Source organism: Sardina pilchardus, chromosome 3, assembly GCF_963854185.1.
Source record: "Sardina pilchardus chromosome 3, fSarPil1.1, whole genome shotgun sequence".
NCBI lineage: Eukaryota > Metazoa > Chordata > Actinopteri > Clupeiformes > Clupeidae > Sardina > Sardina pilchardus.
Window position 1 is genome coordinate 23343880 of NC_084996.1, and position 20925 is coordinate 23364804.

The window sequence follows — 20925 nt, forward strand, 5'->3', positions numbered from 1 at the left end:
GACAAAGGAAGAAAATATGCTATACAGTATTTGAAAGAAAGAAAAAAATAACACCTTAATTTTGTCTTTTTTATAACACTGATGAATACCTGCAATCATATATATTATATCATAGATATCAAAATCATTTGTTCTCAAATGGTGCTTGTTGACATCTCTTGCCTCAGAGCCTTTGCCAATGGCACTACAGGAAGTAGCCGTGACGGTGGCAGGAAACAGGAAGTGTGCGTGCCGGTTGAGGGACACGCTCCAGGTGGACATCACTCCCAGCATTCTGTGTGCTGGAGGGCTGACGGGAAAAGGGGCGTGTCATGTAAGACTCCGCCTACTCCTCTCCTACGCACACGTCCGTCAGCTGACGTAACTCTACAGTAGGACACCAAGAGCCTCTACAATTGAGTAATTTTGATCTTGTTCTCATTCTCTACCTCTTTTTCTTTGTCATCCCCTCTCTCATTCTCTCCCTCCATCCCCCCTCCCCCTCTCTACCCCCCCCCCCCCCCCCCCCCTCTCTCTAGGGAGACTCAGGGGGTCCCCTCCAGTGTCGGCTGGGCTCTGTGTGGGTACTGGCAGGGGTCACCAACTTTGGGATCCCCTGTGCCACGGGCACGGCCCCCGACGGTTACGCCCGCGTGTCGGCCTTTGAGCCGTGGATCAGAGACACCGTGCGCCACTCAGACCTGGGCTTCGTCCACTTCACCTCCAACAGACCTGACGAGGACCGAAACTTCAACTGCAACCGTACCAACAGTGAGAGACTTGACGTTACGTTGGGTCACTTTAGAACTCTATTGGTGTGCCTGAGGAAAAACACATCTGTGGTTATGATATGAGGTTCAGTGTATGTTGACTTGATGGTGTAAAGGAAAAAACACTACAGAGTTTCTAGTTTCAGTACAAACATTGCGGGATTTTGATTCTGATAGTCTGGTTTGGATATTTTAAACAACATGTTGCTGCTGTGTGGACATTTTCTGAAGGTGTGTTGAATAGTTTAGTGTTCCTAACATTTTCAGATTCACTTTGATGGCATATGACATGTCACCATGTGAATTGGAAAAGACACACTCTTTGAACTTTGAACTTTTCTAGGCTTCTTTAGAGTTCCTCCTGTTTCCTCCTGATTAATTTCTCCTCTACTGTACTGTAGGTATCTTCTATCCTTCGGGAGTTCAAAGCACTGTCAAACTTCCAGAGCATAATGGAAGCTCTCCCGCCATCTTCCTGGAGAGCACATTCAAATATTTTGGCCTTGTCTATGGACAGATATATGTGAGAAGCTGAATCACACACTCAAATACACTAATATACAGAATAATATTGGTAATACATATCATATTACCACATCCCTAATTTGAATGAAGAGATTCTCTCTTTTTTTAATTCCCAATGTGTTGTCTGACAGCTGAACAACGACGGCTATCTGACCTTTGATGGGTCCACACCTCTTAAGCCTCCCAGCAGTTTCCCTGCACACTGTAACACGGACGTCATCGCCCCCCTGTGGACAAATTTAGACAACAGCGTCCGAGGAACCATCTCTTACCAGCAGGCCACTAATGGATCCATTCTACAGCTGGCCACGAGGGACATAAACGAGTACTTCCCCGGCCTCAACTTCTCTGCCTCCTGGGTGTTCATCGCCTCCTGGGAGAAGGCTGCGTACTCTTCCCAGCCAGAGTCAGTAAGTAAGCCAGCACAGTCCAGAGCTCTCTACGCCCAAGATACAGTAAATTTCCCTTCTGGGACAATAAAGTTTATCTAATCTAATTTAATCTAATCTAATCTATAGGGACCTATGAAAGTCTTCCACTAACTCATGGCAAATCTGGTGCAGAACTAGAGTACTGAGCATAAGATGGTTCTCTTTCAAACATTCGTTCGGTATCTCACTATGGGAGACGCCCTCTGGCGTGACCAACTACGGAAGCACCAATTACACCACGTCTGTCGCAGACAGACCAATCACAGCTGTGATACGGAGGCCCGCCCTCAGTATTTATACTACAGTATCACCAGCCATTGACCATTCTCGCACTCTTCCCCGTGAAGACTAATTTGCATCGAACTCTCGCAGACTACCGTCAAGGCTGGTCGTTGAACGCAGGGAATTCTTAAGGCTACAGTTAATTCTGTCCCTTTTCAGAGCTAACGCGTCAAGGCGAGCCTCTCGCATTGAGCGAATTATTCTACCGCGTAAAGCGAATTTTGTCGAAGTTAACGCGTCAAGGCGAACTCTCGAACCTACTATGGCTCAGGCTATAGCTAACGCTGCTGCTAGCCCTCCTGAGGCTAGCGCTGCTTCCCCAGGACCCCGCTCCTGCCAATCCAATTGTGGATTCAAGATATCGGGGAAGGACCCCCACCCCTTGTGCATTGCCTGCATGGGGGTGAAGCTTGCCCAGCAGTCTCTGGTCGACCCGGAGGTCTGCAGGGGCATGCAGCAGCGAATCCTGGAGCGACGCCTCCGAGTGGCGTCGACGCCTAACGACGACCCGTGTCTCTCGGCTGCCCAACCGAGCGAGCAGAGGTCTTCCGCCTCCGCTTTACCGGGCGGCTCCTGGGCGGACTTCATGGACGTTAACTCCCCCCTGCCTCCTTTGTTCGACGACCAGTTGTTGGACGAAGGTCAGGTCGGAGCGGAGGAGGATGATGATGATGAGGCGTTCGCGCACCTCCTCGGTGAGAACGAGGACGACGAGGAGGATGGCGTTCACCCGCTAACCCAAGCTAGCAGACCAGCTAGCGCTGCTAGCGGCAGCCCCGTTCAGGCGGATTTCAGCCTCCTCGAGGTCTGCAGGAGAGCCGCAGCGAAGCTCAAAATTGACTGGCCTGCCCCGCAGAACGATGCAGGGGCAGCGAGAGACATTTTCGATGGTAAACGCCTGCCCTCGCGAGCTCCGTCAGCGAAACAACTCCTCCCCGCTGTCCCGGCGTGTGTGGCCGAGATGAAGCGTTTCTGGGACAAACCCTTTTCCCATCGGGTGCCTGTCAAAGGTTTCTCCGTAGTGGACGTTCAGGGGATGGACGAGCTTGGGCTTTCCGCCCCTCCGGCGGTCGAGGCGTCCGTCGCCCATCATCTGCACCCGACCTGGAGAACCTCACTCTCCGTGGGTAACCTGACCCTGCCTGAGAAAATGGACCGCTTCACGGCGTCCATCTATCAGAAGATTTATAAGTCGTCTAGCCTGGCCGTCAGGGCCCTCAACGCTACCACTCTTCTAACAGCCTACCAGGCTGAGCTGCTGGACGAGATGGAGTCTCAGCTGGACTCCGGCACCCCGAATCCAGCTCTTTGGGAGGAGATATGCTACATTACGGACCTGAATCTCCGCACCTCTCGCGGCGCCATCCAAAGCTGCGGCCGCACCATGGGTCTGGCTGTCGTGGGGGAGAGGTCGTTGTGGCTAAATCTATCGACCCTAAACGACAAGGAAAAGGTGGATCTCCTCGATGCTGCCGTCGACCCGAAAGTGCTTTTCGGCCCCGCAATCGCTGCTATGCGCACGAAGTGTGACCTGCAGAAGGAGAACGAGGCGTTTGATGTTTGCCTGCCTCGCAAACCGGCACCCCGCCCCGCCTCGGCTCGCGCTCCTGCGCCACCCCCGCAGCAGCCGAGGAGCTTCCAGCAGCCGGCCAGGGCACCCAGGCCCCAGCAGGCTGAGCAGCAGGCCGCGGGCAACCAGCCGAGGGCGTCAGGCCCGAGGTCTTGGGCGAGGAATTCCTTCTCCGCGGCCGCCGCCAGGCACCGACCTGGCAACCCTCAGGGGAACAAGAAGAGGCGAGAGACACCTAAGTATCTCGGTATACCTCGGTTAGGTGTCTCTCGCCTGTGGGACCGACAGCCAGCTCCTAGGGCTACCTGGCTTGTCCCCTCCCGCCCACAGCGCTTTGCCCCCTCCACAGAAGAGGAGGCGTCTAGAAGCGCCGAACATGCCAGCTCTTTGCGCGTCGGCCAGCCCGGCTTCCCCGGCGTGCAAAGAGGGCATAACTATGTGTGTTTGTCCCCCGCAGCCACTCACGGAGTTTCGCTGCAGGGTTATAAGTTCAATAAAGTGTTTTCAATGTGTCATGGCCAGTTCGACTCCCCCATCTCACAGTCTGTTTGCACAAACACTCCCGCACACACTTTCCCCCCAGCCACTCTCGGAGCTCCGCTGGAGAGAAAAGGGTTGCGACCGGTGTCGCCAGATAGCCTCTGGTCGACACCAACATTTAATAAAAATGATAAAATTTCACCCGCGCCCAGGTTCTCTGCCTACGGCGCGGGGAAATTCGCACAAAGTGTTATATCCCCCTCTGGCACGCGCCCCGTGTTCGCCAGGGGAGGGCGCTCCAACACAACAAATGAAACACATAGGCCCCCTTGCGCCTCGTATAGAGGCTTGGCTTGCGTGCGGAGCTCACCCTTGGGTACTCTCCACCGTATTAAAAGGCCTTCGGTTACAACTAATAAGGAGGCCACCTCCGTTCAACGGAATTTTAGCTTCAGTGGCCCAGGGCGAATCAGCTCGGGTTCTGGAAGCCGAAATAGCTTCCCTTTTAGAAAAGGGCGCTATACAAAAAGTCCCGGAGGGGGAAACGAGGAAGGGTCATTACTCCCGTTACTTCCTGGTTCCCAAACGGGACGGGGGGCTTCACCCTATCCTCGATTTACGTATTCTGAACGGTCATTTAAGAAAATTCACCTTCAGAATGCTCACTCACAAAGCACTGTTCAGCTCTATCCGGCCAGGGGACTGGTTCACTACGGTAGACCTGAAGGACGCATATTTTCACATAGGCGTGCTACCCGCGCACCGAAAATATCTGAGGTTTGCATATCAGGGCACGGCTTACGAGTACCTACAGGTCCCATTCGGGTATGCACTCGCGCCCAGATGTTTTACCAAATGCATCGAGGCGGCTCTAACTCCGCTGAGACGCTCGGGGCTCAGAATATCAGCATTTATAGACGATTATCTCCTATGCTGTTCAACCAAAGCGCAGTCGGAGCGAGACACGGCTCTTCTCGTCTCCCACCTCAAATCTAGGTTTCAACATCAATCTCAAAAAGAGTTGTTTGATTCCCTGCCAAAGGATCCAGATAAATTCTATTTCCTATCGCGCTATACTGTCACAGAGACGCGTCGATTCATTTCGGCAAAGTCTGTCTCAATTCCGCGACGGAGGGCATGTTCCATTCAGAGCTTGCCTTCGTCTAGCTGGCCTGATGGCTTCGACCCTGGCTGTCGTTCCGTTGGGGCTATTGAGAATGAGGGACTTTCAGCGTTGGATTCTAACGCTACGTCTCTGCCCACGGAGGCATCTACGCCGCACAGTGCCGGTCACTGCGCAATGTCTCGCAGCCTTGCACTGGTGGCGGGACCCCGCGATCTTCCTCACAGGGACCCCCCTGGGCATGGTGTCTCTGAGGAAAGTGGTAACTACAGACGCTTCCCTGACAGGCTGGGGAGCGGTGTACGAAGGCAGAGCGGTGAACGGCGTCTGGCCTCTGCACCTCCGCAGCCACCACATAAACGCCCTGGAGCTGATGGCAGTGATTTTGGCGTTAAAACACTTTCTCCCCCTCATCCGCAACTGTCATGTTTTGATCAGGTCGGACAACACAACCGTGGTCGCTTACATCAACAGACAGGGCGGAACGCGCTCCCCGCAGCTTCACAAGCTGGCGCGCGGTCTTGTGCTGTGGTGCAGCGTGCATCTGGCATCGATACGCGCCACACACGTCCCGGGAGTCCTGAACAGTGGAGCAGATCTCCTCTCCAGGGGGAACCCTCTGTACGGAGAGTGGAGGCTTCATCCTCAGGTGGTCGAGATGATTTGGGAGAGGTTCGGCAAAGCTGCCGTAGATCTCTTCGCCTCGCACGTAAGCGCGCACTGTCCCCTCTACTTCTCGCTGGCGGACACAGATGCGCCTTTGGGTGTGGACGCTCTGGCTCACCCGTGGCCAAACGTGCTGCTTTATGCGTTTCCTCCAATGAGTCTCATCTCATCTCACCCACGCTCGCGATGTTGCTAATGTGTTATGTTTTTTACAGTCATTGTTGGACAAGGGTAAGGCCTTCTCCACAATTAAAGTTTATTTATCGGCCATCTCCGCCTGTCATGTTGGGTTTGACAAGGCGTCAGTGGGCAAGCACCCTCTGGTGTGTCGCTTTATGAAGGGAGCACGCCGTTTGCGCCCAGCGACGAAACGTCTTTTCCCGTCATGGGACCTGTCCGTGGTTCTGGAGGCGCTCTCTCTCCCACCCTTCGAACCGTTGGACGGAATTGAGTTGAAGCTGCTCACGCTCAAGACCATACTCTTGCTGGTGCTCGTGTCAGCTAAGCGAGTGGGGGAATTACGAGCCCTGTCAGTGCATCCCTCCTGCTTGCAGTTTAACCCTTTATTCAATAAAGTGGTTCTACAGCCCAACCCTGCTTTCGTCCCGAAGGTCGCTGATTCATCGTACAGATGTAATTCTATTGACCTGGACGCGTTTCATCCTCCCCCCTTCTCTTCGGAAGAGGAGGGGAGACTCCATTGTTTGTGTCCGGTCCGTGCGTTACGCATTTATGTGGACAGGACAAAGGCGCTTAGAAGGAGTAATCAGCTGTTCGTGTCATGGGCCATTCACGTCAGAGACTCCCCATCTCAGCCCAGCGTTTATCTCACTGGATGGTGGAGGCTATTGGTTTGGCTTACGAGGCTAAGGGCCTGCCGCTCCCGGAGCGTCTCAGAGCGCACTCCACTAGGGGCATGGCTACGTCAGAGGTATATCAGTGAGTGATATTTGCGCAGCCGCCTGTTGGGAAAATTCCCATACGTTTATGAGATTTTATCGACTGGATGTTACTGCGCCGTCACCGGCACATGCAGTTCTCAGTGTTGGTGCTCGTGTTGTTTGACCAGTACACGTAACTTGAATAGTTTTCTGTGTCTGTGTTTTACATGTGGGCATGTCACGTCTGTTGCGAACTCGAGCATGCAATCCGGGAGTGGGCTATATCTCCCATAGTGAGATACCGAACGAATGTTTGAAAGAGAACGTAAGGTTATTTGCATAACCCCGGTTCTCTGATAACAGAGTGAGGTATCTCACCACGCTTCCCTCCTTGCCACGGGGAAGAGCGCATGCTGTGAATGGTCAATGGCTGGTGATACTGTAGTATAAATACTGAGGGCGGGCCTCCGTATCACAGCTGTGATTGGTCTGTCTGCGACAGACGTGGTGTAATTGGTGCTTCCGTAGTTGGTCACGCCAGAGGGCGTCTCCCATAGTGAGATACCTCACTCTGTTATCAGAGAACCGGGGTTATGCAAATAACCTTACGATATAAGTGTGTGTGAGCCCATGCTACTGAATGCTTGTCTGTGGCAGCTAGTAGGAGTTCATGACTTGGTGGCTGCCACTGGATTATCTTGTCCTGTTGCTAATCATGTCCAGAGTAGCACTGTTTTTCAAGCGATGCCCAATAATTATAATAATATAAATAATAAATAGTAATCATAAACATGTGTTTCTCCCTAAGGACGTGTCTGCCCAGGTGGTCTTGGTGTCTGATGGTGATCTGTCTTTTGTCCTGATGAACTACGGAGACATAGAGACAGCCATCGCTCGGGTCAGGAGCTCATGATGCACTTCTATAAGACACTTAAGGCTTCATATGGGACATTGTAATGTCTTGTAGACTTGCAATAACATAATAAGCTATTTTTGTGATAGTAATAAACACCAATAATAACACCGTTGTTTAAGAAAAAACAGCATGATGTATGTGTAGCATAGTTTTGTTTCACTAAAGTGTGTTTTGGTGTTTTGAAATACACACCCTTGTCCTTTTTTATCTAAAATGTGACACGGTTTGATTTCATAGGCTGGCTATGACACTGCTGGATCCTCGCACTACTTTTGGGTTCCCGTGGAAACGACCTTAGAGCTCCAGCTCACTAGCAACGTCTTCACACCGGGCCGCTGGGCGTTCCGTGTCGATGGAGGTTCTATCATCTCAGATTTCATTTACAGTAGACTAGTTCAGTGGATTACCGAGGCCAGTTGTGATGATTTCTTAAAATTATACAAATTATACACAGCTCTCTCTCTCTCTCTCTCTCTCTCTCTCTCTCTCTCTCTCTGTGTGTGTGTGTGTGTGTGTGTGTGAAGAGGTCCTCAAGATGTGAAATCACAGGAACACCGTCCCTACCGTATATTGATTAGTGACCCTGGCATGACCTCCCTCTGACCACACCTCTTCCTGTCCGGGCGAACGTGCTCTGACCTGTCGAACGTGCTCTGACCTGTCGAACGTGCTCTGACCTGTCCTCTCCCTGTCCAGGCGATGTCACCCGTGGCCACAGCAGGGCTACAGCCAATGAGTGCGGCGTCTCGGCGAAGCCCCCGGCGTCTCTGAGCAGCAGGATCGTGGGGGGCCAGGAGGCGCAGCCGGGGAGTTGGCCCTGGCAGGTCAGCATACATCGCCTCGGACGCCACGAGTGCGGGGGGTCCCTGATCAACCACGAGTGGGTCATCTCTGCTGCCCACTGCTTCCAAAGGTACACACAGGAGCTGTGGTTATACAATAGGGTGTGACCAGATGTCCCCGGTTTCAGGGGACAGTCCCCATATTTGGTTGCCTGTCCCCGGGAAAATACAGAAAAACTACCTATGTCCCGTTTTTTGAAGATAAAACTTGCATGTATTTCAATCAGATTGAGAGTCAAACTGAAAATGTCCCCGTTTTTTGGGATCATGTCCCCGCGGTTTTGGTCTCAGACATCTGGCGACCTTACAAACTCCTGTAGGAAGTGTGTCATGGGAAACAGACATAGTGGTGTTTACAGCCGGCCAAAAAACATGGTGGTTCAGGACAGAGGAGTGAAGTGTGATCTGATTGTTTGTTGAACTCTATACTTTATGAAAAACCTTTGATAAATATCCAATGATAATAGTGATCAGTGATGACTAACCTTTAATAAACATCCAAAGATAATGGTGAATAGTGATGACTAACCTTTGATAAATATGATACTGGTGAATAGTGATGTCTAACCTATGATAAACATCCAAAGATAATAGTTATCAGTGATGACTAATCTATGATAAACTTCTAAATATAATGGTGAATAGCGATGACTAACTAACCTTTGCTAAATATGATAATGGTGAATAGTGATGACTAACTAACCTTTGCTAAATATAATAATGGTGAATAGTGATGACTAACTAACCTTTGCTAAATATAATAATGGTGTAAAGTGATGACTAGCTAACCTTTGCTAAATATGATAATGGTGAATAGTGATGATGACCTTTGACCTTATCCTGTCTCCATAGTTCCTGCACGGCTCCTCTGGTTGTCTATCTCGGTCGGCATCGGCAGGTGGGCAGCAACTCCAACGAGGTCCGGCGAAACGTTCTGGCGATCGTCCGACACCCTGATTACGACAGCGTCTCCAATAACAACGACGTGGCTCTGATCCGCCTGAGCGCGCCGGTCCGCTACACGTCCCACATCAAACCCGTCTGCCTGGCCGCCAGCACCAGCGTGTTCAGCACCGGCACCAAAGCCTGGGTCACTGGCTGGGGATTCGTCCAACAAGGAGGTGGAGTACTGTAGTTGTGTTGTTTTGATGGGATTAGATTGGAACAGATTCATTATATTTGATTACTCTCCCTGAGTGTTTATTGTGATGTATTGTTTATCATGACATATCATGTTATAAATACCAATAATGTAATGAAGTTAAAACTATCAAACATAATCTTCTACAGAGAACAGACAAGACCATAATAGTCAAGTCATGGCAATCACTATGCTAAGCTCAATATTTTAAGATGGAACATTAGTCTGGGGAGTCTGACTCTACTCATTTGGATAGTCCCTCAACCAATCAGACCGACGATCCGGGTACACCTTTTGGATAAGCTAGTTTGTGATTGGACACAGCAAACATGGGCAGGTACCAGGAGAGATAGATATAAGGATGATGCGTTTCAGTGCCTCTTTGCCCAAGCAATAACTTATTAATGAGCTAAATCGATCCATGTAAAAGGCCATTTAGCACCTCATGTAGCTTATCATGAGTTAGTCATAACATGCTTCCTTCTGTTGCAGTGCCCCTCCCCTCCCCACAGATCCTGCAGGAAGTGGAGGTGTTGGTGGTGGGAAACAAGCAGTGCAGCTGCTCTTATGCAGAACTCACAGACGACATGATCTGTGCAGGTGTGCCCACAGGTGGCAAAGACTCTTGCCAGGTAGGACACCATTTCATCCCAGACCTACATCAGTGGCATTAGTGCCTTGTAGCAAGTCCTACGTGCAGGGTACTCCTTCCACATTAGCTCTCAACATTCACATGAAACCACATAAATCATCTTTTATGTCCTTTGTCCTTTGTGGGGGCTTTTTCCCCCTCAAAATGCTTCTAATGTAATGTCTTCTTTTTTAATATTTCAGGCTGATTCAGGAGGCCCCTTGGTGAGCAAACAGGACTCTGTCTGGGTTCTCTCCGGAATTGTAAGTTTCGGGGAAGGCTGTGGTCGCCCCGGTTACCCGGGCGTCTACACCAGAGTGTCGCGGTACCAGGATTGGATCACCTCCTTCACCTCAGAAGACCTGCCAGGCTTCGTGCAGTTTGATTCTGAGGGACCTGACCCAGATAATGACTACATTTGTCCCAGCCCAACACCACCAGGGCCCAGCACGCCAACAACCACTACAAACAGACCTTCCACTACTCCCCTTCCAGAGACAATGCCCACTGCTTCTATGACAACAGCTACAACCAACATCAGCGGTATGTCAACAGTCACAGCAATGACAACAACATCCAAGAACAAAACCAGTCAGCAACTTTCTCTAACCACACCATCTCAGCAACACCTTCTCCTAACATAATGCAGACACCAAACTACTGTAGCCACAAACGGTCTCTTTCTTAACGTAATGCAGGAAACAAACTTACCACAAACCCTCTTTCTGTCTTCCTACCAGTTGTCACTTTCCAGTTCTGTTATCACAAAAAACACTTAGGGTCCTCATATTGCTCCAATCAGAAGCACCACAAAACACTTTCTTACACACTCAAGTATAACATAAACTGTCCCTTCTGGTCAGCACCTTTATCATATGTACAGTATCTATGGTATGTTGTTTTGTTTGTTGTTCTTTATACTGTAGGCCCATTTTATCCATTTGGAGATGAAGGGACTATGAGCCCTCCCCAGCAGAATGGAAGTTCCTTACTCATCTTTCTAGAAGGGACATTTAAATATTTTGGCCTTGCTTACAGTCAGATATACGTAAGTTATTACACACACACGCACACACACACACACACACACACACACACACACACACACACACACACACACACACACATACACGCATGCACACACGTACACACACACACACACAGGAACATGATGTGATCTAAAATTAGACTGTGTGTGTGTGACATAGTTGATCACTATGAAGGCTATATAAACTAATTAGTACTATATATATATCTCCAAAAACTCCAATATACTTACCCGTCTTAATGGTAGTTGACGCGATTGCATAGGTCAAAGGTCAGATATTTGAATTGTCTATTTTTCTCTAACAGCTGAACAACGACGGCTATCTGACCTTTGATGGGTCCACACCTCTGAAGCTTCCCAGCAGTTTTCCTGCACACTCCAACACGGATGTCATCGCCCCCCTGTGGGCAAACTTAGACAACAGCATCCGAGGAACCATCTTTTACCAGCAGGCCACTAATGGATCCATTCTACAGCTGGCCACGAGGGATATAAACGAATACTTCCCCGGCCTCAACTTCTCCGCCTCCTGGGTGTTCATCGCTTCATGGGAGAAGGTTGCGTACTCTTCCCAGCCGGAGTCAGTAAGTCATTCCTGAGTTAAGTTATTGTAAAACATAAAAACATCAAATATTAATGTACAGCATCCATTAAAAGAGAGGCTCGAGGACAGAAAGTAAAAAGGAAAGTGGTAAATATGTTGTTCCTATCATACTGTATGTTGTATCATCTCATAGGAAGCATCATTTCAAGTGATTTTGGTGTCGGATGGTGATCTGTCGTTTGTCATACTGAACTACGGAGACATAGCATCTACTGATGCCCTGGTGAGAAAGCAACGTTTAATGTACTTGCTTTTCTGTATGCTTAGTTGTACTTCGCTTGACTAGCATGTTTTGTCTGGTATGTAGTACAGTATGTCTCAAAACCAAATTGTATTACCTAAACTATTATTATTTTTTGTTACTTTGATAACTGGGTATACTATTTACATTTTCTATTTTGGTAGGTTGGTTATGACACAGCTGGATCCTCCCACTACTTTTCAGTCCCTGTGAATAGCACAACAGACCTCCGTCACTCAAGCAATGTATACCACAGAGGTCGCTGGGTGTTCCGCACGGATGAAGGTTATTTCCTATTAAGCAATCTTTTATGTGTCACCAAACAGATGCTGTAACGGAGTATTGTCATTTCACTTTGCCTTTCTTGTCTTTGTTTAGCTTCAGTTTCGATGAGTTTCTTGTCATAAATAGGATCATAAACCTGATAAGAAAAACAAATATGGTGTTCCTCAAGGACCAGTTATGGGTCCCTCTTCTATTTGTGAGGGTAATACTTCATATCCCCCATATCCACACACCTGAGGTGCCTACAATTTCGCAGACATAAGCAAATTTTGGCAAATGCAGAGAACTACTTCCTAAAGAAGTTTGAAGAGGTAGTTCTTTGCAAACATACAGTGAAGATGGGTGAAGGGTTACTGTTAAGACAGAATACTTACACAAAAATTTTAGAGAAAACATATTGTTTGCTGAATTTGAACAAACCTCTGGTATAGTCCAGTGCGACCAGGGTTGACCAGTTAGACCAGTGGATACGTGCTCAAAGAGCAGTGGATATCAAATAGTTTTAAAGGTACACTATGCAGATTTATGTATTTCTGCCAACTAGAGCTCCCTCTAGAGTCTCGATATGTATATATTACTCTGCTATTATAAATAGCAAACTTCTCGCTACTCATCCCCCTTGTACACAATGCAAATGCGTTTGTTGTGGAGGTGAACGAGTAACGACGGGCAAAAAAATCTCCAAAGAGCTACATCTATGGACAAGGTCATGTGTTACGATTCTCGCAGGATTTGGTGGGTGCCGCTCTTGAAAGTTGCATGGCTGGTTTTCTCGGTAGGGACTTGCTGTATATTGTAGCTATGTTATGGTGAATGATGTGAACGTGAACAATTCAACCATGAAATTGGCTTCGTAAAGGTGACAATCTTGCATAATGTACTGTACCTTTAAAATCAATGAACCATCAACACTGTATTGAGGTGGCGAATTGCAGTGTTGTCTTAACTCACTACTTGTCTTAACTGATACGTCTGGCCTAAAAACCCTGTGCATGAAAAATTCTCTCTCATTCCTAACTCTGCTCTTCATTAGGGGACACACCCACTGCTCAGAGGTGTGGGCTTCCCGGTAACCCTGAGCCCAAGCCTGACTATAAGATAGTCGGGGGCCAGGACGCCCAGCCAGGGAGCTGGCCCTGGCAGGTCAGCATACACCGCTCTGGACACCATGTCTGTGGAGGGTCCCTCATTAACAACCAGTGGGTCATCTCGGTTGCCCACTGCTTTGTCAGGTGAGCTCCAAGGTGCATGGTGCGGAGTGGAAATGGAAGCAAATATCACAGGTTGTATCTTTTAGTCAGTTTATGACGTCAGTATTATCGGTGTTGATGTTCTTCTTACCACTGACGTTGGATGTCCTCTCTGGTAGAAACGTTGGGAGTGGACGCAGTCTACTATTCAGTCTAGTGTTATAGTTCATAGTGAGGCCACCTGTAATGTACTTTATTAATTACTACTGAATACCTCCTTCATCCTTCATGCCACAAGAAATAATTCCCCTTGGGGATCAATAAAGTATCTATCTATCTATCAAGATATTATTTAAAGTAATGCTTTATAATTAGGTTTAGTTTCATTATGGGGCAATTGCTCTGTCGCTAGTTTGGAGTTTAACACAGTTTTAAACTGCAACCCCCAACTCCAACTCCAGTTTAAAACTGTGTTAAACTCCAGATTAGCGACAGAGCAATTGCCCCAATATGTTCTGACATGGTAAACACTAGTATTGAGTCCTTACATCCACTATTGCAGTATTTTGTATCGCTGACTGAAAATAAAATGTCTCATAACAAGAAAATGATCTTCTTCTTTGTTTGCTCTCACTGTTTTTGTCACAGTTCCTGCACAGCTCATCTGACTGTTTATCTCGGTCGTCACTGTCAAGAAGGCAGCAACCCCAACGAGGTTCGACGAGGTGTCATGGCCATCATCAGACACCCTAACTACGACTTCATAACGTCTAACAACGACATGGCGCTCATTCGACTCAGCTATCCTGTCCGCTACACAGCCTTCATCAAACCCGTTTGCCTGGCAGCAAGCGCTAGTGTCTTTATAACCGGCACAGAGAGCTGGGTCACGGGCTGGGGACGCATCCGAGAAGGAGGTAAAGTATTTATAGTGTAGTGTAAGCCTTGATAACTTCGTAGGAGGTTGTCTGAGTAGTTATATAGGAAGAATTCACGTACGAACAAACTCGATGTGTATTCATCACCAGCAACGACAACGATTCCAAACTTTCCCTCTTTTCCACTCAAACTTCTTCTCCAACGCCGCAAAGTATTCTGGGTCTTGTAGTTCTGCCACAATGGGTATAACAGTTCTTACAGTACTGTAGATTATATTACATTTGATTGATTAGATTTTATCACACATGGCAAATGTTTATAACTATTGATTGTCATCAGTACTAGTAAAGGAATAAGTGAACGTTGTGTTGCAGTGCCCCTCGCCTCGCCACAGATCCTGCAGGAAGTGGAGGTGCTGGTGGTTGGAAACAAGCAGTGCAGCTGCTCTTATGCAGAACTCACAGACGACATGATCTGTGCAGGTGTGCCCGCAGGTGGCAAAGACTCTTGCCAGGTAGGAAACCATATACTGCTATACTTTTGCCCAAAGCCTACGCGTAAACATACTGCCATAAGTACTGGTGTATACTGCCAAACCTTTGCCCAAAGCCTACGCATAAACATACTGCCATATGTACTGGTGTATACTGCCATACCTTTGCCCAAAGCCTACGCATAAACATACTGTCATACTGTACGTACTGGTGTATACTGCCATACATTTACCCAAAGCCTATAATAACCAGCTTGCATGATGGACTTAAGGGCCTTATACTACCCAAGCTGTAGGGTGCCACCACCAACTGGGGTCATGGAAGAAAACTGAAGCTAATGTTTTAGGTGCAGTTGGGAGTGATTCCACAGCATTTTCATTGGGTAAATTGTATTTTATTTACTATATATTTTAGGCTGATTCAGGAGGTCCCATGGTGAGCAAGCAGGACTCTGTCTGGGTTCTCTCGGGGCTCATAAGTTTCGGAAAAGGCTGTGGTCGCCCCGGTTACCCGGGCGTCTACACCAGGGTGTCGCAGTACCAGGATTGGATCACCTCCTTCACCTCAGAAGACCTGCCGGGCTTTGTGCAGTTTGATTCTGAGGGACCTGACCCAGACAATGACTACATTTGTCCCAGCCCAACACCGCCAGGGCCCAGCACACCAAAAACCACTACAATCAGGCCTTCCACCACTTTGCTTTCAGACACAACACCCATAGCCATAACTACAACCTCTACAACAAACATTAGCATGTCCTCTGCGACTTCACTGCCAACAACTCCCATAATTCCATCCTCAACAATCAGTCCGAGTACAATGTCAAAGCATACAACGCCTTCCTCAACCCTTGATGACCATTCCATAACTACTGGCACATACCCAATCACTTCTGCCATTATCAAAACCAGCGTCCAATCCACAACACGCTCCTCAACAGCCACACTGTACACTACAGACATGATCTCAACCCCTAGTGTTGCATCCACTGTAGTCTCAAGTGCAGTGACATCGGACAGCACACACAGGACTGAAAGCTCTACCAGCAATCCTACATTTACCACAGCTACTTCAACATCTGTTATTTCCCCTGTAACAGAAGTATCTGTAACCACAACTGCTGCTACTAGCAATGCTACGCTAACCACAGCTACCTCAACATCTGTTGCTTCTGCAACGGACGCTTCTGTAACCACAACTGCAGCTATCAGTGATGCTACGCTAACCACAGCTACTTCGACATTTGTTAGTTCTTTAACAGACGCTTCTGTTATTACAACTGCAGCTACCAGTGATGCTACGCTAACCACAGCTACTTCGACATTTGTTAGTTCTATAACGGATGCTCCTGTTACCACGACTGCAGCTATCAGTGATGCTACGCTAACCACAGCTACTTCGACATCTGTTACTTCTGTAACAGACGCTTCTGTAACCACAACTGCAGCTACCAGCGATGCTATGCTAACCACAGCTACTTCGACATCTGCTACTTCTGTAACAGATGTTTCGGTACACACAACGGCTGCTACCAGTGATGCTACGCTAACCACAGGTACTTCAACCTCTGTTATTTGCTCTGAAACTGATGCTTCCATTACCACCACTGCTGATCCCTTTCAAACATTGACCTCCATTATACCTGAAATGACCACCTTATCAGGTTTGTCTTCTCCGTCTAGTCCCTCTGTTTCATTAACGCCACAGGTGACAGGGATGACCACAGCACAAACCTCCACAAACACAAATAATGCTGTCTCCACTCCACTGCCATTAAGCACATCTATGACACAAACACAAACAAGTGCCTCCACCATTTCTCAACCTCCCAACACCCCAGCTGCCACTACACCCTCAATCACGACCTTGCACACCTCTGCAGCTAGTCCCCTCACGGTCTCTTCATTAGTGACACCTTCAGCATCTCACAGCACTTTCCTTCCTTCTGTCACTTCTCTGTCCTCTTCCTCAGAAGCCACACCAAGTCCCAACACAACCCCATCTACAGATTCCAGTACCCACAAGACTACCAGTACAGCCTATTTTACCTCACATAGTATGACACCTCCAACAGACTTCAATACCCTTAAGACTACCAGCACTGCCTATTTTACCTCACTCAGTTCAGCCCCTTCAACAGACTCCAGCACCCTCGGGACTACTACCAGTACTGCCTATTTTACCTCACACGGTTCAGCCCATTCCACAGACTCCAGCACCCTCAGGATCACTAGTCCCACCCACTTAACCTCACATAGTACAGCACCTCGGCCTCCCAACACAGCTGCCACTACACCCTCAATCACAACCTTGCATACCTCTGCAGGTAGTCCCCTCCCGGTCTCTTCATTAGTCACAACTTCAGCATCTCACAGCACTTTCCTTCCTTCTGTCACTTCTCTGTCCTCTTCCTCAGAAACCACGCCAAGTCCCAACACAACCCCATCTACAGATTCCAGTACCCACAAGACTACCAGTACAGCCTATTTTACCTCACACAGTACAGCACCTCCAACAGACTTCAATACCCTCAGGACTACCAGTAATGCATATTTTACCTCACACAGTAATATCCCTTCAACAGACTCCAGCACCCTCGGGATTACCAGTGCACCACACACTCCACCTGCAACCACCACCAGTACATTCACCTCACCCTTTCCCCAATCCACGACAACTACAACTACTACAACACAACCCCTTTCTAAAGTCACAACTGCAGTTTCAGACAGTGTTTCGACTACTCTATATCACACAGCATCAACATCTGGGGCCACCAAATCCACATCTACTAGTAGCACCTCTACCATTCTCTTTCCCTCAACAGCACCCACATCCAATGCCACAATGCACCCCAGCCACTCCACCCTGCCTACATCTGACACAGAGGAGCCATCCACCAAGCCTCCACTCACAACATCCAAGATGGTGGAAACCACCACCTCTCTTCCAGGTAAGCCATGTGTACTGTAAATCCTCATCTTGACCTTAACGCTGATTGATCTAGATGACTTGTGTATCAGCAATCATGTGGTTAAAGGTGTAGTCCTTGATCCTAGTAAAAGATCAGTCAATACACTCCAGCTCCTGTGGTAATGCTGGTGATTAACAGGAATAGCATTTATAGCATTTATCTGAGGCACATTGTTTTTGGAGTACACACACAGGAAAATCTTTCAGCATTTGACAAAAACAGTGTATTGGAACACACCTTGATAACATGACTTGGTATCTGTCAAAACATGTTTGTGACATGGTTATGTTATTCATTTGGTGCAAGGGTGCAAGGAAGGTGTAATGAACTCATAAGTTTCTCAGCATTTCACAGCTTCATATCATCGCCGCCAATCCTCTCCTTGTTCCCTATGCTACACTGACCCTGTCACCACGACCGTTTGTCATTGGCTCTGCCTAGAAACATGTGGCCGCATCTTTGAGCAGCTGTGGAGTGATGGCCTGAATCAGCGGACGTGGCCATGGATGGTCTACCTCATGAGCCGAGGACATGGGATTAGAAGGCACAGGTGTGGGGGGGTTCTCCTGACCAAAGAGTACGTCCTGAGCTCAGCAGAGTGCTTTGAAAGGTACATTTTACAAAAATGCAGACATGTGTGCTTGTGATTATTCATACTGAGGACTGAGGTGTGATTTGTTCCAGAGTAAACTGCCATTTGGGAACATATACTACATGGCTTCCAGAATCTATGGTGAAAGCATACAGTATGTGTTCTGGTTGGTTAGTGGTACTGTGGGCCACACAATATGTAGTTTGTTTTTTAAGCTTTCAGTGTGCAATTTGAGCAACATTCTTCTGCATACTGACCCAGACACTTTTATTAATGAATTACAGTAGAACTACTAGAACACCAGTACATCTGTAATACATGCCATTGATTCAAATCCTCACAAAATAATCCTTAGCCGATTTCTGCAACCAACAAACCCCAATGACTGGCTTGCCTTGCTCGAGCCTCGTCAGGACACTGACGGCACTGTTAGCTTTTACACCGCGCGGAGGATATCGACTATCACCCTCAGCGGCCACACAGACGTGCCCAGTGTGGCGCTGCTGCGCTTGGACCGGCCCGTGCGGCTGAACGTCCGTCTCCAGCCCCTGTGTCTGGACCTGGAGGACAAGCTGGCCGTGGACCTCGGGTCTACGACGTGCTGGGTCACAGCCTGGGAGAAGTCAGAACGTGGCCTAAGTGAGTGTGTGTGTGTGTGTGTGTGTGTGTGTGTGTGTGTGTGTGTTTGTGTTCAGTTTGTGTGTGTGTGTAAGGTGTTAAGTGAGTAGGTTTAGTGTGTTAAGTTAGAGGGGGGCGGTTTGCGTGGATTTGGTCAGTTTAAGCTTCAGTGAGTGAGTGGTCTGACAGCTAGTCTGGTTTATGTTTCAGTTCATTTGAGTGACTGTATCAAGACTTTCTTCGATGAAGTGTTTTAAACTAGCTCTAATTCTCCCTGACAGAACTGATCCAAAAGGAACTGCAAGCTAATTTGATGGGGTGTGAGAACGTATCCTCTCCTCAACTCATATGCACACAATCTCTCAACTTGTCCCAGGTACACATCCACAAATCTTTATCTGTGCAGTTTCATTTTGCAAATAAGTCCTCATAAACAGTGCTGACAAAAGATAACCAACTTGAAAGAAACATGGCAATGTCTATGGTCAAGGTTGGACTGACACTAGCTAGTTAGAATGCTAGCTTAAATCAACAAGCCACTGTTTTATGAAATTGGGTTATTCACCTTCTCCCCTAGTGTTAGATAAGAGAGCAAAAACATTTTTGCCATAGTCCACGGAGGCCACAAGAAGTATTTATGTACTTTTTTGTTGACTCACTTTTACTCATGACATGCTACCTGGCAACAAATAATTCCATTTACTATGCTATGCTAAGCTATAGAGAATGGGAACGGAAGTTAGCGGCGCAGTGCATTCTGGGACAAAAAGGGCGTTTTCCTCCATTAGGTGAGGCCGCGGCGCGAATTATAAACAAGAAACCTATGGAAACCTATGATATTTCGAACAAGATCGGCTAGCCAAAACAGTAACACTAGATGTAAACATTTAGGCTACTATGCTAAAAACTAGTAGTAGAAGTAGTAATGGACCGTACAGAGACAAGCTCCTGCCAGACGCGAGGAAACGTTATATAGAAAAGATATCTTTGATCGGTAACATGGATCCCTATGACAGACCGTCTGGAGAGTGGACGTGAGACCCTGAAAGTAATACAAAGACACTCCGTTGTTGATTTTTTTTACCTGACGATCGTGGGCACGGACGTTACATCCAACAACACAACAGGTTCGTCCCATGATGTGTGAAAAACAGTGTTAGAAACAGCGAGTTAGCAATGTTTTACGATGTTTACAATGGTACAGCATTGGCAGCAGCGTACAAGTGGCCTCACGTATGTATCCCAGACGCCACCGCGGCGCAACCGCGAAATGTCCGCGACGTCACATTCCCATTCTCTATAGATACAGACGGTTAAAGGGATAGTTCGGATTTTAAGACACGAAGTTGTATGGGTTCCCTGTCAGCAACGTAGTGCATCAGCACTGACTTACCCCCGACAGCGTCCTGTGAGCCGAGATCCAGCCGGTTTTTGATCGTTTTTGATGCCGGACTATTTTCTTCAGCAAGTTTCTGGGGTCACGAAAGTAAAGTGTTTTTCTTCTCAAAACCATATGCGTTCAACAGAGTGATATATTTGCACCACAAAAACGTTGTCCAGCTGTCAGTAGCGCGCAGTGATAGGAATCGCGAAAAATAAGTAAGTGATAACGAGGTTTGAATTTTTCCTGGACAACGTTTTTGTGGTGCAAATATATCACTCTGTTGAACGCATATGGTTTTGAGAAGAAAAACACTTTACTTTCGTGACCCCAGAAACTTGCCGGACTACTTTCTTCAGCATCAAAAACGATCTAAAACCGG

At 47.9% G+C, this 20925-nt stretch overlaps 1 protein-coding gene across 1 annotated transcript; it reads left to right on the top strand.

Annotated features, from left to right (window-relative positions):
- The first annotated feature begins 2384 nt into the window (after positions 1–2384).
- On the top strand, positions 2385–6022 carry LOC134075944 (uncharacterized). The gene is given in 3 exon segments (XM_062530971.1): positions 2385–3804; positions 4325–5024; positions 5026–6022. Coding segments are annotated over 3 exon segments (3117 nt in total).
- Positions 6023–20925: the final 14903 nt, after the last annotated feature.